This window comes from Chelmon rostratus, chromosome 9, assembly GCF_017976325.1.
Source record: "Chelmon rostratus isolate fCheRos1 chromosome 9, fCheRos1.pri, whole genome shotgun sequence".
Classification (NCBI taxonomy): Eukaryota; Metazoa; Chordata; class Actinopteri; order Chaetodontiformes; family Chaetodontidae; genus Chelmon; species Chelmon rostratus.
This window is the reverse complement of record NC_055666.1, coordinates 7148096-7175397: the sequence shown is the minus strand read 5'-3', so window position 1 is coordinate 7175397 and position 27302 is coordinate 7148096. Positions and strand designations below refer to the sequence as shown.

At 41.6% G+C, this 27302-nt stretch overlaps 3 protein-coding genes and 1 non-coding gene across 5 annotated transcripts; 1 reads left to right on the top strand and 3 right to left on the bottom strand.

Moving 5' to 3' along the window:
* Positions 1 to 667: 667 nt before the first annotated feature.
* gpr137 (G protein-coupled receptor 137) lies at positions 668 to 4860 on the bottom strand. The gene is made up of 8 exons (XM_041943972.1): positions 4568 to 4860; positions 3597 to 4067; positions 3371 to 3420; positions 3012 to 3252; positions 2481 to 2630; positions 2194 to 2319; positions 1950 to 2068; positions 668 to 1786 (listed from the first exon to the last, which is right to left on the bottom strand). Exons 2-8 carry the CDS (start codon positions 3975 to 3977, stop codon positions 1690 to 1692), a joined length of 1164 nt encoding a protein of 387 aa, XP_041799906.1. The 5' UTR covers positions 3978 to 4067; positions 4568 to 4860; the 3' UTR covers positions 668 to 1689.
* A 68-nt stretch (positions 4861 to 4928) lies between these two features.
* Positions 4929 to 14887, top strand: pld7 (phospholipase D family, member 7). 2 transcript variants are annotated; one of them, XM_041943970.1, is made up of 12 exons: positions 4929 to 5302; positions 5836 to 5943; positions 7730 to 8689; positions 8903 to 9090; positions 9281 to 9461; positions 9569 to 9683; positions 10078 to 10205; positions 10845 to 11048; positions 11357 to 11496; positions 12002 to 12167; positions 12264 to 12363; positions 12854 to 14887. In XM_041943970.1, exons 1-12 carry the CDS (start codon positions 5177 to 5179, stop codon positions 13054 to 13056), a joined length of 2619 nt encoding a protein of 872 aa, XP_041799904.1. In that variant the 5' UTR covers positions 4929 to 5176; the 3' UTR covers positions 13057 to 14887. The 2 variants fall into 2 exon arrangements, with proteins under 2 accessions (XP_041799904.1, XP_041799905.1); XM_041943971.1 differs by lacking the exon at positions 4929 to 5302 and adding an exon at positions 5358 to 5622.
* Positions 14888 to 15526: 639 nt separating this feature from the next.
* smim19 (small integral membrane protein 19) lies at positions 15527 to 17177 on the bottom strand. Its single transcript, XM_041944587.1, has 3 exons — positions 16919 to 17177; positions 16399 to 16523; positions 15527 to 16029 (listed from the first exon to the last, which is right to left on the bottom strand). Exons 1-3 carry the CDS (start codon positions 17050 to 17052, stop codon positions 15971 to 15973), a joined length of 318 nt encoding a protein of 105 aa, XP_041800521.1. The 5' UTR covers positions 17053 to 17177; the 3' UTR covers positions 15527 to 15970.
* A 2002-nt stretch (positions 17178 to 19179) lies between these two features.
* On the bottom strand, positions 19180 to 19262 carry trnal-cag. Its single transcript has one exon. It is a non-coding gene; the product is annotated as a tRNA-Leu (tRNA).
* Between the last annotated feature and the right edge of the window lie 8040 nt (positions 19263 to 27302).

The following is a 27302-nucleotide window of genomic DNA, read 5'->3' as shown; positions in this document are numbered from 1 at the left end:
TATTTATTTATTTCTACTTCTCCCTATTAATTCCTAGTGCAATACTGGATATTTTGACTAATTACCAATTTTACTTCTTATTTAACTTTTAAGTTTTACCACATTACATTTTGCAAAGACATGAAACAGGAAAGATTATCCATCTCATTAGTCATCACTCTGCTTTTATTGCTGTCAAAATGATATTATTGTTAATCTGTCTTGCATATTTGTAATTTCCAAGTGGTTTCCCTGGAAGTTTCCTGATAGAAGTATGTGTTTTGATACTAATTACAGGGAAGACAGGAATTTATTTGGGGGGAAAAAGCTCTTTTCAATCCCAAGTGAATTTCCAGTATTTATTTATCATTAGAAACTTCTACATATATATATTTTCTTTTAAATATTTCTGAAAAATAGCTTTTTATGTTGAGTTAATGTTTAACAAATTATTTTATGTATAATTAGTACTAAATAATGTAAAAGATAAAAATAGAAGTAAATCTGTTAACCAATGCATAAAAATGTCAAAATCTAAAACATTCAGGCTTTCATGGAAAACAGTTGGCACTAATTAAGTATACTACATATGATATAGTTTGTAGTAAATGGGCTAAAAGATGTAAAACAGGTGTCAACACAGCGCTATTTCCCATGTACATTTTCTGCCTAGCAACACACTGACACGCTCATTTTGATGTTTTTATTGGTTTGTTGATTACAGAAAATGTCAGTCATGTGGTTAGGTTGAAGTCACGGGCCAGTGACTCACTATGAGGAAGCCTCATTCCAATAACGACATACAGAGGAATAACACTTGATTTCTCTTACCTACAATTAAAAGGTAGAACCAAAGTCATAAAATAACTTAAACTTACGTCAACATACAATTACACAGGAAGAGGATAAAAATCAAAATCAACTTTAAATTCAACTTAAAAAATTATGGAAAGACTTTGCAAATGTGACATACAAACCAGAAGAACAGCAGATGCTGATCCAAAGGGAAACTTGCCAAACAAAAGCAAAAAGAACAACTGTTGAGCAATGTGAATACCTGCAGTGGTGTTTAGGTCTGAGAATAGATAAGGGAAACTGCTGATGTGGAATTATTTATTAGAGGTTAAAAGAAATGCCAGGTCTCAAAGAAACAAAAAGAAGCAGTTGATGATTTGTATTTCAATTTCCTATTCACTTGATGTGTAAGAGAAAAGTTACCTTTTTAACTAAACTGCAAATTCATATCCTCAATGGATGTAACCAGTGGTAACCACATGCTGCGAGCTTATGGGCTACACTGTATAACCTGTATTAATCTAATAAGGAATGCTAACGAAGCAAAATTTGACATTTTTAGGAATGGTATGACTTGACTCATTTACAGCAAGCAACAAAAAGCTGAGAAATTGTGTCTAAATCGCAGCTTAACCTTTATAGGGAGATCACTGAGCGTAATGTTTGATCATTCATATCTGTTAGGGCTTTTCCCACCAAGTTTGTTCCCTTTGAGCTGAGAAAGACTTAAATATATTCTCTGTTCAAAAATTGTAAGGTGCATATTCACTGTTTGGTGATGATTTCCTGAGATTTTCAGTGCAAAAACTGCTGGCAGAGGGGTTTGCTACGGGCTGGTAGCTAGCTGTGAGTGGTTTGTCCTTTCAGATGAACGTCATCGAAGACATGACAGCTTTAACACGCATGAGGAGTCAGTCAGTTCTGGGGGGTGGAATAGAACGAGTGGTGCTGGTGGCTCTGGTCTGGAGGATTGCTGGTAAACAGCAGAGGAGCGGTCTCTGAGCCATACCAGCTGAAACAGAGTGAGAAGAGCAGCAGATGAGAGCTGTGCCTGCTGAGCAGCGTTTGGGGATTCTGCTATGGTAAGATCTAGTACTCGTTCAGTCTATAAAAAGTTCATCACCATACCATCACACATCATACCTGTCAGTTTGACATGATTTTAATGGCAGTACCTTGCGTGTGGATATGAACTGCGTGCCCATGGAACAGGTGCGTCCTCGTCGCTGCCTTGTGGGTCATCGAAGAAATACGGACGAGGTAGGACCCGGTTGTTGACGACCATGCTGCTGGTCTGTGAGAATCAGAAAAGACACAGGTTCCATTGCTTCAGCAATACAAATCCTGTGTCATGTTTCATTTCTAGATTTCTTTATCAAGTTGACATTTGGTCCAGTTTGTGTCAGATGTGCTAACTACCTCTTGCGCAGGCCGGCGCACTCTGAAAATGAGGATGAGTAAACTTGTCGGGAGCAGCTCCCATATGAGGAGGATGGCCCCAAAGGCCAGGTAGCCCCTGTCACCCAGTTCACTACGCAAGTCAGCCTACAAAGAAACACACATGGGGTTATTATGTAGTGTGCCTTTGGCTATCAACCTCATCATAATGTTCTGAGATATGAAAATATCGTCTATTACTGCCAGCTTGAACCAGGCAGTGTGTTACACTGGCTAAGAGTGCTTCAACTTCAGCATTGGATGCTTACCTGGTCAGAGACGTTGTACCAGTCAAAGTTGAATGACTCAACCCGGTGGTTCTGAGACAGAATGAGGACTGTCAGGTTGTAGCAGGCTCGACTGGCAAACAACAAGATCACTGCTGCTCCCAGTGCAGCTGTGCGGCACACTGTGGTCCCCTGGTCAGGTAAAAAAAAGAAAAAAAGGCACTGTTACACATTAGACACTACCCTTAAAACTGCACACTTCCAGTCTGTCAGGTAGTTCTGTTTTAATGTGCAGTTTCCAAGCACAGGTTGAAATAACCTTGATGCTGTCATACTGATTTTATTATTGTAATTTTATCAAACTTCGCAATGCTCCAGCAGAGCCACAGAGGGCATTACACAACTGTTTTCACAGGCTGAGTAGGACTAATTATAAGAAGTAAACTAATCTAGATGTGTAAAATCGGCAGATAGCTTCTTTAACTTGTATTTATTTTCATATTTTACTCCAAAAGAAATCGTTGCTGCATTGGGTCATTTGCACGTCACTTCTGAGGCTGATGGTTAGCACACCTTGCTGATCAGGTAAGGGCTGGTGGAGCGTGAGTGTCTGGTCAGGAGCAACAGCAAGGCGGCCAGTAACACCGCATCCAGGATGAAGAGCAAATCGTTGACTAGAACTCGAACCAGGACCAGATTCCAGGTCCTCTGCCCTGACCCACTGCCAGCACCTCTGTCCCCGAGAGCCGCACAGACCACATTGACGCAGAGGAACGTGGCACTCAATGCACCGTACATGCATCTTGCCAGCCACCTGAGGACGATGCGGGAGCCAGAGCGATGAATTGATTAATCAAGACACACTGACACAGTGTTACACCAAATGCAAAAAGGGCTTTTTTTCTTAGTCTTTACTGTAGAGTGAAACTTACAGTCCTCTGTCCACTTCTGAGCTATAAATCTCTCTCACTTTGAGTACCACCTGTGGTACAAGAGAGAAAAAAAGGCAACAGAAAAATCAGACATTAACAATGAAACTGAACACATAAGAAGTGTTTAACACGCATCTTGTTTTCAGTTTCCATAAACCTAATACTCACACCACATGGTTTCATTTAATAGCTATTGAGAGAATAACCCCCATCCCATTATTCTCACCTGAGTGAAATACAGGTTAATAAGGCTGAGAGTGAAGAACTGCAGACAGACAGGGAAGCAGTAAAGCAGCCAGTAGACTGCCACAGGAAGGTGGTTGGCCTCCAGAGCGTTACAGAAGTAAAAGGAGAACAGGGTGGTGCGGAGGGCAGCCCAGAGCAGGCAGAGGAACAGAAAGACACTCTGGTAACTCCATCTTTTGTGTCTGTACAGGTAGAGAAGCCAGAGCTGGACGTACACCACCAGGAACAGTCCGGCGTACAGAGTGGTGTAGAGGATAGTGAAACCAAGCTGGACTGAGGGGGCGACGGCCGGGCGCAGGGGGATCGGGGGAGGCAGGGTGGAGGAGATGGGAGGAGGGGCAGCTATAGTTGGAGCTTCCATTGGAGTATTGATAGGACTAACTAAATGTCCATCATCACAGAGAAACTGGCAGAGCTTCTCCTCTCAGCCTGAAGAGTTTACATTGGAGACCTGAGGGCAAAAGCAAAGTCACAACATTACCATGATAATGTATGTCTCAGAATATATGGCAACTTTACAAATTATTAATATTTATCAATCATGCAATTAAGTAAAAATAGTAGAATATCTGATTCTGCAATATCCATAATGCATTTCACCAACACTGATATATCATAGTATGTAGATCTGGCTAATCCCATATGAAGGAGTCTATCTGTTAATCTTCACACCGGCCTGGATGGTGAAGACAAGCCAAACAGTAGCTTTCACTTTCAGAGCAAATTCGCCAATCATCATTAATGACAGTGTAACAGCAATCCCATGACATAACTACAATGATTTTCATACTGTGCCAACTTTTAACGCTATCTCGATTCTAACGACAGACCTTATTATAGAGTAATACAACAGTATGTTATATATTGTACGGGTTTTCATGCTCCCTGGGTATTTTTTCGCGACCTTTGAAAGTCATAAACCCAGCTAGTGAACTAGCGGTGTGTCTTTACCTTGATCCTTGCTTAGAACATCAACAACCGGTCTTCGTCTTCTGTGCAGGCTTCTCTACAGCGGCTAGGCTAACTCAAAGCGAACTTTGTTAACTGTTGTGAACGTCAACTAGCTCGTTCTGTCGCTCCGTTGTGTTTTGTTTGTCCACAACATCTTCGAATGTGTAAGCTGTCAGTAATATATCAACGAAAATAATAACAGACTTTATTATAAGTCAACATCGAGCTGCAGGGTGCGCAACAAACAACAGTAATCCCCCGTTTCCGCATTTTGTCATCTGCGTAACGTCTGATAGGCGGAGCCACTGTTTTGATTGAAACAGCCAATCAGCGATTACAGGAAATCGCGGTTTCTTCAATTTGCTGTTTACTTATTTTGAGACGGACGGCTCGTTCAAATCAGTTTAAACGTTCTTGGGTCACCGGGAAAGGTATTTTGCTAACTCTAGCAGCTGTTCAATGCACGTTTCGTCTACCACAGCATAGCTTGGCAATAGCCCTGTACCAGAGTGGGCTCTCATCAGAATAGCAAGTAAACGTGTCTGCACGCTCCGGTCCGTCCGTTAATATCGTGTGACGAAGACTGCTGCATTATTAAAGTGGTACAAGATGCCGATGGTACTGCGATCCAGAAAAAGTATCCGCTCCAGTCGGGCAAGTGAGGCAGAGTTACAGGACACAGCACCGGCTACACGGAGAAGGTCGACCCGCCCGCACGGGAGCACTACGTACGAGGTGGGTATTTTTATTACTCAGCTTTTTCCGCCTCCTCTTCCTCCACTGCTGAAAACTTCGCTGTCGGCCACGTAGCTTGCTCGCCATCGTCAACGCCAGCAACGTTAGCTGGCTAACCCGAGAAAAATACTCAAGGAAGGGTTTTATAGAAACCAGCCAACCCTAAACGGTCGTATATTTACTGCTATTAGCACGTTAACGTATAATACTTGCTTAGCTTGTTAGCATAACTGTGAGAGCTAATAATTGCACCGTGAGTGTGAGCCCCTGCGCCCAGCCAAAACTTACTACCTAACGTTAGCAAGTCACTGCACTTCATGGTAAGTTATTTTTTATCTATTAATTTTTTGTCACACAGACGGTGTTTCGGATGATGAAACGTTTGCTCTTAACAGTCTTTTTTTTCCCTTGACTTTTGACATTTGCACGGCGCAGGGTAAGATAACAAGTCTTTTACTGTGGAATTTATAAATGATGCTTTATTACCGTATTGTTTCCTCCTTGTTAACTGGTAACCGATTTTGTCCTGTCAGGAGTCAGATGAGTCAGACTCTGAGTCTGTGCAGAGCCAAGTGATGGAGACCGATCAAAGTCCCCCGGCTGAGCTGGAGGAGGAAACTGCTGAGGAGACAGATGTGACGGTAGGCTATAATTCACCCTACAGAAAAGCCAAACAACACACACCTCTTGTTGTTAGATGTTTAGCTAGCTGTATGCTGTGGGGTGCCTGGGTGTGGCGCAACTCTTATTTATACAGCCATGTGGTGAGACACAAGCTTTGTGCCTGTGCAGCGTGTAATCATCACCAGGAAATATTGTCAGGCTCGTGTGGAAGAGTTTTAATCTCCTTCAGCCTGCTTAAACAGAGGAAAAGCCGATTTATGTATTAAGCATGTGAGTTATTTATTTACATATAAACAGGAGAGCTCAACCAATACTAATGTTTTGAGGCCAATGTCAAAATCAATATTTGTGGGTTTATGTATTGGCAAATTTTTTTCCTCTTATCATTATCACATAATGTTTAAGGACAAGAATCCCCTAATTATGGTTAATGTTTTGCATTATATTTTACAGTTGGTAAATACGATGATTATTATTATAAAGATAACAGCAACATTTATTTTGAAGGGTAAGTATGAAACATGTATATATACATCAAAGATATATTGGACATGATTTTAGTTTTTGCATATCTGTCCAAACATTTGCTGTGACAGATATCTGTGACATATCGGCCTGTCAATAAATCTGTCAGGCTGTAGCTTTTGTATGTTTATATAGAGCCAGTGTTAAGAGCAGATGTCATAAAGTGCTCCACTATTTATACAAAATGTGAATTTCGTAAGATGTAGTTTAAAACTTAAGCTAAAACTTAACTTACTGCAGATATATCGGTATCAGTTTACAGGTAGGCAGATAATAAACAAGATATTCCTGTACATAAATGCCAGAATTGCAGTTTGTTACAGTACATAGTTTATTTTTCAACTACAAAATGTCCCACTCAGTATAAAACCACTTACACAATTCTTAATATAATATACAATGATTGATTTTTATCAAATGTTGTTATCAATATTTGACAAAATATCCTGTGTTAAAGGCCTTTTTTTCCACACCATTTTGATTTGTCATCGATGGAAAATCAGAAGTGTTCCTGATAGCGTTAATGTTGGTTGTGCTCTATTCAAGTGTCCTAGTAAGCCATGCACATTACCGAGGCAGCTAAATGTCATCCATCATTCATTCCTTTTATTCGCACTTGGGATTTTCCTCTCTCAAAAAGGCCTATGTTGTTGGGTAATGAGACTGAAGACATATACAAATTCAAACACTGGAGAAAAAATGGAAAGAATGGCCTATTAAAACAGTTTGGAGACATTCATTGACATTTGCATACAAGATAAAGTAAATTAAACACTGTTGGGAAATGTGTCAGTGTTCATTGTTGATGGGAGGACTAATATACATGTTGTAGAACTGATGCAGCATCCACAGAAATATGATCAGCAGACTGGTAACGCCCTGATGAACCACCCTCTATTCTGTCTGTTCTACTATCTACCATCTATTCTAATTGTACTCTCTATTTGAACACTGAAAGATGGTTGCCATGGAATGTCACCGTATTTATGAAAAGTGTCATTGTGATTTTGGCATCCATGACAACATGTTAAACAGTCTGTGGTGGCCAGGGGTGGAACAGACAGGTAAGGTAGCTCATTTGAATAGGTGTGGCTGTTGTAGCTATTGCAGTGCTACAGAAGCTTCTCGAGGTAATGTACAGTGTTAAAGTATTGTTCATGTTGTTTAATGGTGTTGTGGCTTAACACTTATGTGCGTATGGTGAGAAAGGTGCTATAGATAAATGATTTTTACATACACAAATGTGTGTTTTTTCTGAAGAAGTACTGTCTTCCTCAGGAACTGAAGCATTGTAGCGTTGTGCTGGATCGTCTCTTGGCTGATGACAAGACTGCAAAAACAGAGCTTGAGGAGAAAGAAGACATGAACCGCAAAGGTGGGAAACCCGTCTCCCGAATCCCTACTTTCCATAAACGACCCACCGGTGCGAGCCAGAGCACAGAGCTGCCTCTTCCCAAAAAAGATACCCCTGTCCACGTAGCTCAGTCCCCTGAGAAAGTTGGAAGCGCGGAGGCTTCGAAATCCAAGCCACCCGATGTCAGAGCCCTCCCCCTGCCAACGGTCCGCATCCCCAAAATCGGTTTTGAAGCCCCTTCTCCGTTTTTCGGCACAGAACAGGCCACTGCGGCAGCCCATAGTTCCCTAATTACCGCACCCAAGAGCTGGAGTTTGTCTGAGTCTGTGCACTGCCCTCCTATGACTGTAAGCCCCAGACCTGCCCTCAGACCAGAGCAGGGGTCAGAACAAGACAGGAGAAAACCATTTGAAATAGAAGCTGAAACCATACCAGCCCCCATATCGCACCTTCCATGCGAGGGCTCCATCAGCCATAAGCCACCGGAAGACACAGAAGAGACGTCCGATGTTGGGGTTAAAAGCAGGCTTAGTGTCGCTGCCTCTGGAGATGCTGAAGAATCAGAGTCTGCAGAGATCCCTCACACAACTGAGGCCAGCCAAGAGGAGGCTATTATGGATGAAGAGCCACCGTGGGAGACGGAGCAGATGAACATACATGAATTAAAGGACAGTAGATCTTCGTCAGACGTTGAATGCGAGGACGACTTGGCAGGTGAACAGTCTGAAGACCATGATTCAACGGAGGTCAAGGAGCATCATGAACCACTTATAAGGCAGTTGGAGTCTTCAAACCTTGCAGAGGAAAGAGGCAGCATTGATGAATCGACGTCTCCTGTAGCACCAGAGAAGCCAGCAAAAGCCAGCTCAACCAAGTCAACTAAGGTGGGTCACGTTGTTCCGCTTGCACTGATATCAGTCGCACTGTTTCCTGCATGGCCTCAACAGAGTCAGTCATATTAAAAGGAATTTCACCACACCCTGTAGCCCTGTAACAGCTTTGGCATGCAGCACAATCCTGAACTGTTTACCAGACTCTTGTCAAAGTTACAATCATAACTTTACCCAAGTTCAAATTGTACTTTTCTCATTTTGTAGAGCTCTGGATGGTCTAGTTTTGGCCTCTTCTGCTTCCTGCCCACCATCTTGCTGCTTCTTGGAGGGTTTGGGCAGCATGTTTGGCAGTACGGGCTTCCCATGTCTGTGGCTCAGCTCACGGCTCAGCTGGAACTGCACATGCTAGAGGGCTTTGGCTTTGTGCCAGAGCCTTGCAGCACTGATTGTCGGTGAGAAAATGATCAGTGTAGATCTGTCCCATCAGTTTTGTTCTTTTGAGTAGTTTACTGTCACAGAATAAGAACTAGTAAAGTTCACCATCAGAACCCAGACATAGCACAAGAACACATTTAAGATGATGCCTGGATTCTGTTTGGTGTGTAAGTGGTTGTAGCTGTAGTTTCCCTCTTTCTTCGCCAGGGTGCGTTTGGTGGAGAGCATCCCTGTGGGTCTCCACCAGTCTTCTCCCTCGTCCAGACAGAGCATCGCAGATAGCTGGCTACATCTGCTCGACAAGGCCAACAGCTCGGTCCACATCGCCGCTTTCTACTTGACTCTACGAGGCAGCGATTTGGAGCTCGCTGACTCGCCTGACTCTCAGGTTGGTTCTGCATCATGCCTCTGTCTCATGATGCAGCACATCAAGCAATTATACGAGAGTCTTTTGAGCCTCTAAAGTGTATGATATCATTTTCACATATTTTGCAGGGAAGAATGGTCTTTGAGCGACTTAGACAACTTGAATCCAAAGGTGTGAAACTCCAGATTGCCGTCAACAGCCCTCAGACCTCAACCCAAGATACGGCAGAATTGGCAGCGACAGGTACATCATGACCCGACGATATGGATATATTGTGTGCACCATGAATGAAAGCTGTACAGGGCGATATCATTTGTTAAAAGACACACATTTTATGAGCCGGAGCCAGTAATTGAGGTTGCAGACAGGAAACAGTATCCCATCACCACTAAGATCCAAAAAGTCCACCCTGCTGGTCCAAATCTGAGATGAAGCTACATTTCTGCCCACAGGAATTTAAGAATAAAAGCAAAAGAGGAAATGTGTCCCCCAAACAGCAGCATTAACAACATAAATTTTTGTACCGTCTGTTAGTTAGCATCACAGACCAGATCATCACAGTTTATCAGCATCATTTCCCTGACCAAAATTCCTTTTTCTCAATGTTTTCTCGTTGTGTGTGGGTTTCTTTCCCCAGGCGCAGAAGTCAGAGAGGTAGACCTCAATGCCGTGACTGGAGGAATTGTCCACACCAAGCTGTGGGTGGTGGATCAAAAGCACTTCTACTTGGGTAGTGCTAACATGGACTGGCGCTCTTTAAGTCAGGTACAATGTAGAGAAAAATGTGCAATTTCAAATGTATCTGCATCGGTGGGCAGATGGCACAAGGCGCAGCAGTCACTACATTCACCCCATGTGGCCCTCTGCTTTAGAAGGAAGGGGTTCATTACTGTCCAGTCAAAGATTACATTACTGTCCAGTTGATTTGTAGAGCCAGTAGTAGCACAAGCCTGACTCTCAGGTGAAAGCTCTTTTCTACAGACAGAAGGTACTGTTCAGCCGAGACTTCAGACTTTAGAGTGCCTGCCTCCTCAGAACAGCGCTGTTCCAGAGTGGATAAATGGACATTACACATTTTCCTGATCTATGTCTTAAAAACAGTAATAAAATAATGTGGGTCTTAATTGCGCTTCCAGATCAGAGCGGGTTGCAGGTTGTATTCATTCATTCAGATGACTCATTCAAGTAGCTCTCCTCCATTTGGCTCATGATATGTATCGTAGCATGTAAAAAAAACCCCCAACAACATCTGGACGTGTTAACAAGGTTAAAAACTTGATTTTCATTCATTCATCCTGCGTCCTAGAACAGGCCCCAGATGATCCCACCACTGATGCACACAAACAGAGTCACAGTTGTGGCTGTGACAGGATTAATGCCTCCTGTGTACTTTGTTGAACCAAGGTGAAGGAGGTCGGCCTGACGGTGGAGGACTGCAGCTGCCTGGCTCAGGATGCCTTTCGGATCTTTGGGGTTTACTGGAGCCTCGGTGGCGCAAGCAACGGCTCCCTGCCACCGTACTGGCCTGCTCGTCTCTCCGCCCTGTCCAGCTCCGAGAATCCCCTGCGCCTGAAGTTCAATGGAGTGCCTGCTCAGGTCTACCTGTCTGTAAGTTCAGATCTATTCTGTAAGCAGAGGAGGAGTTTGTTTTTTAACATCGATTACGATGCAATTTTGAAGGCTGATACAGATGTTTTTTATATGCAGTTTATCAATAGCTGGCATATTGTGCAGATTTAAGTGGAACTGCATTCTTGTCAGAGTGTTAAAGGATATGAAACAGCGTTTAGATCATCATATGATCATGTCAGCCTGGTCTAATCCTGATTTATAGGGATATATTTAGATACATTTCAGATGAATCTCTGGTTGCTCCCATGATTCTTAGCTCCTGTGTTACATCTGTTTTCCTGCAGAGCGCCCCTCCGCAGATCTCAGCCCGCGGCCGCTCAGACGATCTCTCCACCATCTTATCTGTCATCGACGACGCCCAGAAATTCATTTACATCTCTGTCATGGACTATCTTCCTCTGTCTCAGTTCACGGAGCCACTCAGGTGCGACCCACCAATATATACTGTTACATATTCATCATCAGGCACAAAATGTGTTAAATCTCTGTATCCTTCATTATTCAAGTTACTCAATTAGATACAGGGTTTACAGTATCAAATAATGCCATTCATGTTGTCTTGCAAATAGATATAGACAAGTTAAAAGGATATTTATTGAATTAACAGTCGCAACACTGGACCATGATTGACTGACAAAGCTTCTATAAGATTCACCTACTTTCTAGTTAAAATGCTGGACACCGGCTGAACGAATGCTGATCAGTCCTCAGCTTTTATTGGTGTCCAGACACATTACAGGACTGATTGTCTTCAAGTGTAAATCTCACTGTACAGTGGTGAATACATCATCGTTTCCTCTGCTTTGGCTTTGTTTCCCTCATTTTCCCACTGCCACCACAGACATTGTGATACTGACGGTATACATGTTTTCTGGAAAGCTTTCCCTGCTGAAGAGTTCAACCTGTGTGTCGGTCTCTCTCTCTCTCAGGTTCTGGCCCGCCATCGACTCGGCCCTGCGTGCCGCCGCCTGCACCAGAGGCGTGCAGGTTCGACTCCTGGTGAGCTGCTGGAAGCACTCGCCTGCCTCCATGTTCACCTTCCTGCAGTCCCTGCTGGTGCTCAACAGGCCTCCACTGAAATGTGACATTGACGTGGTACGTTGGGAGATTTGATTTCCTGACTAACACACAGTGAGGGTGAACAGAAGGGAAATGCATCCTAAATTCCTGTTGTTTTTTGTTTCTGTGCAGAAAATCTTTACGGTGCCTTCAACAGCGGAGCAGATGAAGATTCCCTTTGCGCGAGTCAATCATGCCAAGTACATGGTTACAGACAGAGTGGTCTATATAGGTATGCTATTACCACGTGCTATGTTTTTAGAACTGCTATGACCCTTCAAACAAAGAAATACCACTGTAACAGGCTCAGAGGTGGAAAAAGTACATTTACTGTACTGGTCTTAGGTACAGTTTTAAGACATGTTAAGGTGTTTTCATTTTACGTTGTGTCAGGTGTGAGATTTTGCTTTTATCTGCTTTTGGCAGTTTAGTGTTTTAGCTGCAGGTCTGCAAAGATTGGTGTTGTTGAATTATAATCCTGTCATTTTATAGACCCATAAAACAATTCCAAACACTGACAAAGTAAATAATCCTTCACTGCACAATGTGGAGAAGAAAATCATATCCATTGTTACATGCAGCTAACATGACTGCCATCTAGCTTTTTGGCATTTAGCCGATATTTCCTTGATGGAACCCATGTGGTGGTGAGAGCAGAAACGTCACCAAAATGTCAGATGTTGGTCTTACCAGTTCGTGTGATTTTTTTTCTGTGCTCACAGGGACGTCCAACTGGTCGGAGAACTACTTCACCCAGACAGCCGGTGTGGGCTTGGTGGTGAACCAGACCGGCTCTGAGATTACAAAGGGCCAAGAGACTCTGCAGAGCCAAGCAGAGGAGCTCTTCCTCAGAGACTGGACGTCTCGGTATGCCAGCGCGCTCTCTGTTGACGATGTGGAGGTCTGTCCTCGTGGCCCACACTGAGGGTTTGTTGTTCAATAAAGAACATTGCATTGTAGATGAGCACCTTGCTTGCTCCTGCCACTTGAATTTTATTTTACTTCTGCAGAATCCGCTTGCTGTACTGTGTGAATGAATAGTGTTTGTTTTATTGCTGTTTGCTGATTGGCTGCCTCTTTTTTTTGTACATAATTGCGTTTTTATATTTCGTTTCAAAACGTGTTATTTTTATACTCTCTGTTCAGACGACTGTCTTAAATGAGTTAAGGCACAAGGGAATTCGCTTTGTACAACTAATTTTATGCCTGGAGCATTTTGTATATTTTTCTGGTGCCAAGCTTTAACAAAGTCATGCAGGAAATAAAACATTTCCAAAGAGGTGCAAACCACGTGGCCGTGGTTTACACTGCTGAAGATATCAGCTGTTTGTTTGTGTGTAATGAAACCATCTGATGGAAAATCAGTCCAACACTACAAGATTACTGTAAATGAATTCTGTCAGTTGTCCATTCCTAACTGATGGCTGTCTCACAAAGAATTACAATCTGAATGTGTAGCACTACAGTCACAAAATAACTCTGTTAAATCAAAGAGCGCATGCTTTGTTTTTATGCCTCTGCACTGGCGACAGCCGTGGCTGGATTCATTATGCTTTTGGGTTGTCCATCTGTATGCCTATCCGTCCAATTCTCATGAACACAATATCTCAGGAACACCTTAAGAGAATTTCTTCAATTTGGCACTAATGTTCAAGGATGAACTGATACTGAGAATTTGGTGGTCAAAGGTCAGTGTGACCACACAGAAACACGTTTTTTTCCATGACTCAAGAATTCATACACTTATTATTAAAAATAATTTACATAAATGTCTCGCAGGATAAAAATCATTAAGTAATGACATTTCCCGAAGTCCCAGACTTCAATGTGACATCATAATGTTCTGCACAAACACGTTTCTGACCAAATTTGACCAGTCGTTTTGTTAAATTCCTTCAAAGTCTTCACAGCATTTATTACCTGAGTCTGGACAGGCGTGGATGTAAGGCATACAACCGTGAGGTGGTAATTTTACTTGATTCAAGTGTTTATGTATATGAAGGAAAAAAAAAATTTCCTTCTCTAGCATTTGTTTTACTGTATTGATAATTACTGGATATGCCTGTGTTGTCTACTTTATTATTTCATGACTGGGGTCATCTATTGTATGCTTCAGGTCTTGTTTCTGTCATCTGTGGACATGTTGCATCAGTTAAAATTCTTCAACTTCCCAGTTCAGGATGAAACAGGGATCATGTTGGTTGGTCCCTTACGAACAGTTTACTCCATGTTTCAGTATATTGAAAAAAAAAAAACTGCTCCATGGTGGGTGATCTTTGAGAGGTTCTTACAAAAGGAGTTAGACATTGCACTGGTGAAGGACTTGTAATGGTTTTAAACACTGGTTCACCCCAATTACTAAACTTTTAGCTCTCCTGTTGCTGACCACACGGTTAGTTTTGGTTTAATAGTGCTGATTTAAGACATCTGTCTCTGACACCACAGAAGTCCAGTGGTGAATGGGATTTTTTTTGTAGCAGCCATGCTAGCAGCTCTGTAAGAATGTACTTGAACATAGTGGTGTTTTGAGCTACATGCTAAAATGATCACAATATAAAGCTAAAATGCAAGTGTTAAACAGGTATAATGTTTACCATCCTAGTTCAGCATGTTAGCATGCAACATTTGCTAATTAGCACTTAACACAAGGTACAGCTGAGCCTGACGGTAATCTGATCAGTAGTTTTGCAAGTATGAACCAAGTACTGGACACATTAAAGATCTCCTCCACAAATGTTTCAGAACAAATAAAAATGCTCTGCTTGGAATAATGATGTGTCTGAAATGTTTCTTCCTCCACAAAGTTAATACAAATCCAATTCCAATCAAGTCTGGACACCGTGTAAAACAAATAAAACAGGTGTTTTTAGAGCTTTTTTACAACTTTCCCAGTCTTTTGTTGCTCCTGTCCCAAATTGTAATGTGTTGCTGCCATCATTCAGAATAAGCAAATATTTACAAAAATCAATGACGCTGATGAGGTCAAACCTTAAATATATTGTCTTTGTACTGTTTTTCAGTTGAGTATTTGTGAAAAGGATAGCAAATTATCACATCCTGTTTTATTTGTCTTACAGTGTCCCAGCTTTTTGGGAATAAAGGTTGTATAACCTACTTAGTAAATCTTGAAAATTAAATCTACTTTGCTCACAGTGAAAAATCCAGAATCTATGAATATGCAAATATTTGTCATTTCTAAAGTTTAGCTTGTAAGGTACAAGCTAGTTGGATGAAAAAGTGATAAATTGTAGTCAAGTTAACTCAGTTCTGATCATCAAGGTGTGCAAACTCAGTTACTTTAGGTTTATGTGCCTTTATTTTCACATTTTTAAATTTTAATTTTAGTACCCAGCTGTCATTTAGAAAACAAGTAAAAAAAAAAAACAAATGGAAACGACTAGAAACAATGTTACATTTAAAAGCATAATGATCTGTTCCATGTGCAAGAAATTCTTCATGGTTGACTCTTTTTTGTGTTTTTAATCTCAAACCACACTGACAATGCCTCAGTGACGACTACTGCAGCTAAATATTTATCATTGCTCAACTTAGAGTCACTGCTGGATGCAGTACAGGAAACCTGCAAGATGCCACACTCCCCTTTGCTCTTGGCTTCTCCATCCATCCAGCTGTGCCTTCTGCATGCGTTGTAGACGAAGAAGAGACAACAGAGGGTGAATGAGAAGACACTTTCGAGGAGCCAAACAGAGACAACTTGGATAGGTGTGGCGGCTTTTAAACGATGGCTAATGATGACAGCCATCCAAGTCCTTTTCTATCCATGTGCAGAGGGCGTGAAGACGCAGGAGTGTTTGCTCTGGGTGAGCTCCTTCCTGCTCTCATTCCATGGAGAGCTGCACACTGTCTGTCTGGCCCTGCTGCTGCTCAAACTTCCTGGCTAAAAGACATGACAGAAGACACAGGTGCTTATTTTGACTGATCACAATCTGGGCATCTGATACATTTGTCAGTCATGAGGTGTTTACACAAGTGCACTGCCTGATGTTTAACTAAAGCATAATGTAATGAAAACATTTTGCAGAGCCAATTCCTACTTTGTAGAGTAAAAAAAAAAAAAAATGAAAGATACATTTCAGATTATAAGACTTAATGTGCATGTGTGATACTGGAAAAACTACATCATGATCATACTGCCAAATCCGTGGCCCCGACTGACCCCGAGTTCATCACATTGTTTTTCCTCCTGTGAGTGTCTGTATTATCGGACAAGCTGTGTTTTTCCCATGCAGACTCCACTAATGCTCACCCAGAGAGTACATCTCCAGCTGCTGCCGCAGGCGGACCTTCTGCAGGCTATCGTAGAAGTTGGGCTCCGGGCTGCTCCCGACGGTGGGAGGCAGAGTGAAGATACGCATGATCTTCCTCTTGTTTCTAAAATATAAGTGGACAAAGACAATGAGAATGGTAGCGATACGTTTGAGACACATACATCGAACTGGTTGCTGCCAGTAGGTTACACCAATAATTAAAATAGGCACAAATTCAAAATACATTACTGTTGGAGTGTAATATGAATTAAGCTGAAGCGCCCCCAAAATGATTGTTTTATCGATGACGTAATGCCGTATGAGATATGCCCATTATGATGTAACCAAGGAAATATTAAAATACGATATTTTTCAATGGAGTATGGTGTAAATATGAATATTTTAATATCTGAAGAGCGGGAGACCTCTGACTGAGCCACACGTCTGTGTTGCACGTTTATCTACTGCAAGCCGAATGGTAGAGTGAATGGTTGACTGCAAGCGCAAAACTGTCCTTACTTTCTGGCGTACATCAGCAGGCCGAAGCTGACCAGGATGACCAGCAGGTAGACATTGGTGGCCTCATTCCAGGCTTCGTGCACCGAGTAGTCAATAGACTCGGGCTCGTTGCCCAAAACCCCGTGAGCACCCATTGAAACGCGGCGACAGCGCCCAAACTCTGCGGGTAAATCTACGATTTCAAAGAGAAATTCAATCAAATCCACTTTCTAAGATCCCGTTTACTCGCGACTCAACGGAGCAATGTAAACACCATGCCGTCACATCCGCTTTCTTCTTCTTCTTCTCCTTTTCTGTTTCCGGGGACGCCACGTGCTCCGGGGCGTGTTGCTGCTTCCCGCGGTCCTGAAACTGAGCCCAAATACGAGCATGTAAAAAATAACACACACAAAAAAATTGTTTTATACGGTCAGTTCTTTCAGAAGAAGATCTGTGTTGTCCAATATATTTTTGAAAACATGCAGTTATCTTTTTGCCCATCAGACAAACCATCACTTCATTTTCCTTTCAGCTGTAATTCAGTATTTAAAGTTATAGCACAGTGACTTTAATATCAGCCTCATCTGGCTCATTCATAATAATTTATCATATTCTAATGTTTTTATAGCTTTTCTGTCTTTCATATTTTGTAATAACTGGATGTAATATCTTATTTCTATTTTAAATTCATAGAAATGTGTTTTTTTGGATGACCACTTACATTTATTAATATAATATTTTACTTGTAAAATAAAAAGATTCAACAAAAACAATTCCTTTCCCTGAATTTTTTTTCATCATAAGTGAGAATTATATTTTTTTTCTTAAGTTTAATCTTGATGTCTGTCAAACATTTAAACATGACTTCAAGTTCTATCCAAAACACATGAGTATAACGACATAAAAAAAAGGTGACAAATAGTTTCCTCCTCCTGTTAACAAAAGGTACAGTGGGTATTGATATCTTTAAATCTAGAGATGGCCTGATTAACAGGGTAGATTGAATGCATGATTTTAAAAGAAACTTATTTAATTTTGTTCGTGACACAGTACCTATTGCTTGACGTCCATACTGAGTTCCAGTTTATATCCATGTCCGCAAATCTCGAGTTCCACAATGACCTAGCTACTGGGGTAATAATTTCTTGGGAAAGTTTCCTCAAATATCCATTGTTGCATCTTTTATCTGTTAAGTGTACACTGTCCAGCATCAAATTTGCCTTAAAATGTACATCCAGCTGTTCCAACATTTCCTCTTAAAAACATCAATAGTCCGGCAGGGAGAGCATCAAATATTATGGCAAATTCTTTAGGTGTAACTGGAAATGCATACTCTCTTAAGAACTCAGCATAATTATAAATGTCCATCTTCATTCAACAGCTGTGTCACAAACATAATATTTTGATCAAACCATTTCTTAAAAAACAAAGATTTATTCTTACATCGAATATTTTGATTATTCCAAATCAGACACTTGTGTGGTGAAAAGTTATGTTTATAAACTAACATCCAAGAAAGTAAAGCTTGTTTGTGAAAATTTGCCAGATTGAAAGGAAGTTTATCAACACTATAGTTACAGTTTAAAAGAAATTCAATTCCCCCGACCTTCTTGAAAAAAAGCTGTGGTATAATGTACCATAATTTACTTACTCCTTGCAGATATCTCTTTAGCCAATATATTTTGTAGATTGTGTTAGAAGTGTTGAAATCCAATGCATTTAAGCCCCCTTGACAATATGGGTTACACAGTACTGCTCGTTTCAGTTGGTGGGGTTTATTTTTCCAAATAAAGTTAAAATAATCATGTCAATTTTTTTGGTGGAACATCCAATACCATAGCTGTATAGCTAAAGGCCGACAAGGTTCATTTTCCAATCTGTCTTCTAAGTGTTCACGTCAACCGGAAAATCAAGCAGGCGAACAGGAAAATAACGTCAATAGCACAGTAGGCAAACAATGCAATCTAGAAAGGTGATAGTTTTATGTTGTATGATGGGAAACCAAGCAAATGGATGTTGTGTAGTCATGAGACTGCATTCAGAAGACTCACAAACTTGTTCCAGAGATATTTCGCTTCCTTCTCATCTCAGCGATCAGGAACGATGGACGGGTCTGGTAGCAACATGCAGCCATCTCAGAAGCTCAGCATTACCAGCTGAGCCTGGAGTTGATCGAGTGGGTTATTAGCCTTAGTGTGCCAATTCTCAGTCATGGAAGCTAATGAACAGCCAAGAACCACATGAAGGTGTCAGATCAGTACTAGCAAGCGAAAAGGGTTGCATGTCAGAAGTGGGATTCCAACCCACACCTCCAGAGGAGATTGCGACCTGAACGCAGCGCCTTAGACCGCTTGGCCATCCTGACTGCTAACCATTTGCAATTGGAAAAAATGCTGTGGGTGTACTCGCAGTCTGTCAACAGACAACAACAACAACAACAACAACAGTGAAGCATATTTATGAACTCACTGATTTGATCACAGACTGATGTGTATATTTGGAGTTTTCTTTCTTGTCCCCATATTGAAATGTATTTGATTTTGTAGAAGTTGCTTTAAAAAGGCCAAACTACAGTATATATCTTAAACACAAATAGGTTTAAATCAAAACAAAGTGATTATTTAAGTTTCTTTTTGAAACTTCTTCACATTTGTACGCACAATTTGTACGTATAATGTACGCACAATGGTGTGAAATGTGTGATTGTTGCCCCTTGTACGGCTTGCAGCAATAGAAGCCATTGCGCAAGACGAGTGACTTGATGCCGACATGGTTGACTGGCTGCAACACATCATCAGGAATGGACTGGAGGATGAAGCCATCGATGTGCTGAGGGATATCCTGGCTGTACAGAGGCTCAGGGCTGCCAATGGTGTTGTCGAGTCTGCCATTCCCATGCTGGATTCAGATTGACTTCTCGGTCACAAGAGATATACAGGAAATGATGCATGAATGCACTTCAGTGTTACCGTGTCCAGTTGGACCTCATTGACGTCACCGCCACTATTCAGTATTCACTCTGCTACAGACATATCAGAGCTGCAATAAGTTACTGCTAATGCAAAGCAAACATATCCTTCAGCTGTTAAATGAAGAGCTGCAGACGACAGGCTGCACTCCGCCAACTCTGCAGCAATCCAACCAACTCTGTTGTGCTGTGCATCTTTTAGTGTGGGCTCGTTCGCTCATTGAGTGTGAACACGTGTCTTCTCCACGGTACAGATCCTGAGCGCTGGGTTCATAAGCAGGTTCATGTGTGCCAGATTTTTTTTTTTATACATCTGTGACCAACGCTCAGCCAGAAGTGTCACACAACCTTCCTGTGTCCGTCACATCAAATACAAAGTGACATCACCATTATTGAACACATAACTTCAAAACCCAACGTCAAGATGGAGCAGCCCTCATCTTCCTCTTGTCTTCTCCCTCTCTCTGTCTCGCTCGCCCTCTCTCTTTCTCGTGCATGTGTGTTAACAAGTCACCCATTCAGTGAAAGGGTAAGTATTTTTATTCAGTGGAAGTTGTGTTTGTTTGTTCATTGTTGGCAACAAAAACTGAAAAAAACACCACCTGACAGTAAATGAGGAAGGAAGTGAAGTGTTTCTCAAACCCCAATGATCTTACACATTAAAAAGTCAGAGTAAAGTCCCACCTTCCTAATCTGCTGACGCTGTGCCAGGTGATCTCTCAGTGAGCGTCATGCACATTCATTTTGCTGGGTGGAAGACACCAGCATTCATTCACCTGACTGGGTGCTGGTCTAATATGAACTCATTGATCGAGGGTAAATGGAGACACGTCTGGAGGATGTGTGCTCCATGATGCCTGTCGCTCATGAATGATTAGGTACCTGTGTAATCTTATGGTTGGTTATCTTGGTTATCTTATCGATGGTGGCTATCTTGTCAGGAAAAGCAGTGGAATTGCATGAACACAGAGATAATTTACATCTCTCACAGCTAATTATTGACAAAGCTGTATAGCACGATATAATAATAAATAGAAAGAAATAATGAATGGAAGTCCAATATTGTTGTTCTCTGCCAACTCAGCTGGTTGTTGACTTTGTCTATCTGCTGTTTGGTGTTGTGAAGGTAGTGTGTATAAATCTTTGAGAGGGAGACCTTTCACATTAGTACACATATAATCCACTGTTAATCTCAACCTTTTTTGATCATCTCGTCTTTAAGGTGACACCTGCATTATTTCCTGATGTCGAGGCCTCGTCTCTTAGAGCATCCTGAGTTACAATCAAGTTTTAGAGCCTTTATTTTTTACTGTTTATAATATAAGCATTCACAAGACATATTTCAAAATAAAATGGTGTTTATTAGTTTATTAACACACACCACACATTCCTAACAGTATACACGCATATCTGGATCCTCCCGTCTGACATCAACATTTTCTTTTGTCTTCATTTCTCTTCTCCTACAGTGTAGAGAGGAAAATCTAGAATGAGCCAAAGTTAATAAGAGTTAGAATAATAAGTACACATCAGAAATCACAGTCTAAACACAGTTTTAATCTGATGGTTTAAATTTATTAGTAAATGCATATTGTTTAGTGGAACAGCAGCTGTGTGGATTTTGCTCAGTTATGCAAGTATATGATTTGTTTTATTGTCATGTGCGCGAAGGAGCCTTTAAAAACCTCAAACTTGCAAACACGCATCATCTGTTCCCAGCTTTGTCCCATTTGTTGTGCACACCAAATGAAAACAGCCACGAAGTCAAGCCGCGTTTTCAGCAGCGCCGTCTGCAGAGGAATGCAACGAGATGCGGCCGAGAGCTTCAGGGACAAGTAAGTTGCGCCTTGAGTTGTGTTTGTTTTCCTTCCATGTGAGGAGCTCTTCTCCTCTGCAGGAGAACTTCTCCTGCTCACTTTGTGCGGACTCTGACTTGAGTGATTTCACTTTTCTGTGCATTTTGAACGGGTCGTTTTCACATGAACGTCTGCACGACAGCGTGATTGACGGGATGCAGCGATGCTCCGGCTGCAGCAGGAGGTCCTTGAAGTGGACCTGACAGGTTCCACGTTGCTATGCTCCGTCTCCAGGTGCATCATTCCAACAGTTTCCACATTCAAACGGAAACAAGTGTCGGTCAGCCATCTTACAGCCTCGTTTCTAACGTTTTTACACGACTTGTTGAAAAGAAAGTGACATCCAGTGACGACTATTCACCAGATTTCGACTAAAGTTCGTCTTCCGACTTCATCCAAACAACTTCCAGCATGGAAAATGTAAGATTTGACGGCTTTTTCCAACTTTGCCATTGAGACTGCCACAGGCCTCACAGTACGCTGCTGGTGTCCCATTAAAGTAGCTGCGTTTGACCAAACTGGTCCCTGTGAAACCATCAACTGTGCACAGGGTGTGCAGAGACCCAGCCGCCCCCCAGCTCAACATCTGTGTTGTATGATAGAGATGAACAATATGACTCCCGTTCATTTGAGCCTTTTCATCATATAACATGGATAGCTTTACTGCTGTTAAGATTTGCTCAAAAGAAATACAGTAAGATATTTAATATTCAGTGATCTGTGTTGTAGAATATATAATATTGTACAGAACACTTTGTAACATTATGTAGCATTTGCTAAAATATTCAGTAAAAATATCTAAAACTTGTCATTTAAATGCAAAAGGATCACAGGAATTTGACCAGTTTAATGAACTTTGCGCGCCCATTTACCTGTGAGATGCTGCCAGGTGAGCTGTCCTTGATGTAATGCTGGTTTCGGTCACACCAGGGGCCAGATTAACCCACCAGAGGGCCACAGGACTAAAATCACTGGCCCCCATTGACCCCTGTCTGCACATTGTGAATGTGTTAGTTATTAATGTTTGTAACTTGATTGAGTACAGAGGTATTAAGTGTAGTGCACAATCTAAACAGAGATATTGAAGCCATAAAAAATGCTTTTAGCTCAGGGACCCTCTACTAAATGGTGCCTGAAGATCATGTGCAAGTGTTGTCTTGAGGCCATTTCACTTTAAACTGTTCTTCAGTTCTTCTTAATTCATTTGAAATGAATGAAGATACCACAAACTAATTGCTCCTGAAATTTAACAACAATTCTTAAGTAGTTGCTCTTAGTTATTTGTAGAAGATGCATATTATACATGTGACATTTGTATGCAGTTCGGGACAAAACACAACATGTTTTGTATGAAATAGTGGATTAAATTCACCCTTTGCCTCAGTGGTACTGATGTGTAACCAGGTGAAAAATATATTCAACTTAAAGTAGACTTTTGGAAGAATGCACTAACAATAAATACACTTAGATAAAGTTTTGATACATTTAGGGGTAATTTAATGACATGTAGTTAGAAGTACACTTTTTAAAAGTATGTGTCAAACACATTTTAAATGAAGCACAAAAAGGAAAAGTGTCCTTATCATGACTTTTCTATACTTCAGCTATATTTCTAATACACTATAGTATAGCACTTTTTGACCTGGGTGTACATGTGTATGTATTGTTGCAGTGCTGCATGTCCATTGGCTCTGAGAAGAAGACCCCCTGCAGGAAAAGGAAGAGGGTCACCGTGCCTCAGGAAAAACCAGAGGGCTCCTGTAACCAGGTAAGCACTTGCTTTCACTGTCCTCAACACATTGTACATTGAATTCCACTGAATTAAAAATGATCTCAAATTTAATACACTGATGTGTACCCAGGTGAAAAATATATCAACTTAAAGCATACTTTTGGAAGAATGCACTTAATACACTTTTATGTACAGAGGATTTTTGGAGTCTTCAAGTATTCTTCAGTATACTCAAGTAGTCCTTGAGTATCACTTGAGTAATATTTGAGTATAGTTGACTTGTAAATAGTTTTGAAGTGTGCTGAAATACACCAGTGAAAATCAGGATTCATGAGCTTCAAAACACACTTGCAGTACGATTGTTTTATATCACCAATGTGTTGGAAATATACTTGAATGAAGTGAAATTAAAGTCGACTTTAATTAAGCTGCTAATAGTGTGTTACAAAGGACTTGAAAATAAGTCTACTTTTCATAAGCACCCCTCATTACTATTAAACATATTTGTAATTTACTATATTTAAAAATAAGTACAATTCAATGTGTCAAACACATTTTAAATGAAGCACAAAAAGTAAAAGTGTACTTATCATGACTTTTCTATACTTCAGCTATATTTCTATTACACTATAGTATAGCACTTTCTGACCTGGGTGTACATGTGTATGTATTGTTGCAGTGCTGCATGTCCATTGGCTCTGAGAAGAAGACCCCCTGCAGGAAAAGGAAGAGGGTCACCGTGCCTCAGGAAAAACCGGAGGGCTCCTGTAACCAGGTAAGCACAGCTTTGACTGTCCTCAACACATTGTACATTGAATTCCACTGAATTAAAAATGATCTCAAATTGAATGCAATTCCATATACTCATAGTGATTGTTGAGTGGAACAAATGTCGCACAAATGTCTATAAAATGGACAGAACCTGTGAGCAGTCTTTGACTTTGGCACAGTGGAGCTTTGCAGTGTGTCAGATATACATTGTCTGTTAGTACTGTGTGACGTCTGTCTGACAGCATTCATGTCGTCTCCACCTTCTACAGGTCCAGGGCTTCATTCCTACTAGCCCTACTCCCGACCTCCCGGCCTCCACCTCTCAGCCGAGCCCTGCTGGTGTCCAGGAACATGTCCCACAGACTGAGCCTCTGATGATCCATGGCTCCTTTGTTGAAGAGTACCAGAAGATCTACCACTCTGTGGTGGACGAAATGCTCACGTATGTTTGTACACCATAAAAATGAGAAATATGCTAAATATGAATCTTTTGGCCCTGGAAATGTGTCAATGACTGACAGACATTCCCCATTTTGAATGTACATTGTTTTAGTTGTAGGAGTAGAATTCTACTTTATTTTCTGCTAATTAAGTGCAGCTTTAATGAAATCATCATCAAATGAGTAAAAACTCTGCCCCGCTGAAAGAGAATACACACAAATAGATAATGTACTGTAAACATACTTTACAATATTTGAATATGCCTTAAATACGTTTAAGTTCATTCTTTTTTCACTTGGAATGCTAACAACAATTATTTTGTGTCTTTCATTTTTCACAGTTACAAAAGCGGACGGCTTCGCCCATACAGCCTTGAACTTGGACGCAAAATAAAACAGCGCCTGTGGGAGAAACTGAACCGTCCACGAGTCACCACAGAAGACAGTGATGTTGGACCCCTGAAAGTCCAAGAGTCCTATGGAGCAGGAGTCTTTCCACCACTCATAGACGTAGATATTTCAAGTGAACCGGCCCCTCAGCAGCCTACCACCAGCAAAAAAGCCAAAGTGCACTGAATGTAGTAATTCAATATACAGGAAATACACAAGTAGCTGAAATAATAATCAACAAATATATATCTAAAATTATAGTGACCCCTGGGAGCTGGTCTTTGTGTCTGGCTGGACCAGTGACCGCCTCTGGTAGCATCTTGCACCAAGGCCCATGTATATATACTGCCCCATACGAAGAATATGGTTCGCTGAGGGGTTAATACTGTACATTTGTATATAGTTTGTTATGGTCCACAGGTCAGTGGTTTTGGTGCGTCTTGCACCGGTGCATCGTGCACCTTTCTTTATTTCTTTGTGCTGGCCCTAGTTTGTATATAGTTTGTTATGGTCCACAGGTCAGTGGTTTTGATGCGTCTTGCACCGGTGCATCGTGCACCTTTCTTTATTTCTTTGTGGCCTGTGTGTCCGACATAGTTCACAGTTCATATTGTATGAGAAAAATAAAATTGTCTTCTGCCACTGTGAACTCTCTGTGCCCTGTTGCCCAGGGTTTACCACACCAACTTCCCCGTGTGTGTTGGCAAGCAGCCTGAAACAGCATTAGCTGTCAAGATGGATTTCTTGACAGCTCACCCCTCAGCCGAGCCCTGCTGGTGTCCAGGAACATGTCCCACACACTGAGACGCCTCTGATGATCCATGGCTCCTGTGTTGAAGAGTACCAGAAGATCTACCACTCTGTGGTGGACGAAATGCTCACGTATGTTTGTACACCATAAAAATGAGAAATATGCTAAATATGAATCTTTTGGCCCTGGAAATGTGTCAATGACTGACAGACATTCCCCATTTTGAATGTACATTGTTTTAGTTGTAGGAGTAGAATTCTGCTTTATTTTCTACTAATTAAGTGCAGCTTTAATGAAATCATCATCAAATGAATAAAAACACTGCCGCGCTGAAAGAGAATACACACAAATAGATAATGTACTGGAAACATACTTTGCAATATTTGAATATACTTTAAATACATTTAAGTTCATTCTTTTTTCACTTGGAATGCTAACAACAATTATTTTGTGTCTTTCATTTTTCACAGTTACAAAAGCGGACGGCTTCGCCCATACAGCCTTGAACTTGGACGCAAAATAAAACAGCGCCTGTGGGAGAAATAATATATAGTTTGTATATATTTTGTTATGGTCCACAGGTCATTGGTTTTGGTGCGTCTGCAGCTGCAGCTGTATCCAGTTCCTGTGCTGCAGCAATCCCCTTAGCCAATGTTGCAGCCATCTCCGAAGCCAGAGCTGCAGCAATCTCCAAAGCAGCTCTGGCTCAGAGGATGGCTGTAGCTCTGGCTGAGGAGTTGGCTACAACCCTGTCCCAGGGGATCGCTGCAGCACAGCAACGAGAGACAGCTGCAGCTCTGGCTGAGGCCATAGCTGCAGCTCTGGCCTTGGACATGGGTGCAGGTCTGGATTAGGAGATGGCTGCAGCTCTGGCCATGGAGATGGCTGCAGCTCTGGCTCAGAGGATGGCTGCAGCTCTGGCTGAGGAGTTGGCTGCAACCCTATCCCAGGGGATCGCTGCAGCACAGGAACAAGAGACAGCTGCAGCTCTGGCTCTGCTTTAGGAGAGATGGCTGGAGCTCTGGCTGAGAAGATGACTGCAGCGCTGGCTCAGAAGATGGCTGCAGCACAGGAACTTGAGACATCTGCAGCTCTGGTTTAGGAGATGGCTGCAACATTGGCTAAGGGGATTGCTGCAGCACAGGAACTGGATACAGCTGCAGCTCTGGCTCAGGAGATGGCAGCTCTGGTTTAGGTGAGCACTGCAGCACAGGTGTGAGTCTTGCTAGACTCCCCTTTTCTGAAGGACAAATGGCAGATAAGGTGGTGTCAAAAGGAGAACTACTGATCAGTATAGAAATTCTCATGAAAATGTTACAAAAATATATATTTACCTATTTTAAGAAGAGGGTTCACATGCATGCTTTGTTGTCCTTTTGCTGCTCGCCTCCTTTGCTCTTTGTCTAGTTTGGTCTTCATGTTGTTTCATTTCCTCTCTTCTGTGACAATGTATGCTGTCTCCTTTCCTGGTCACATTGGGACTCCACTGCTTTTTCT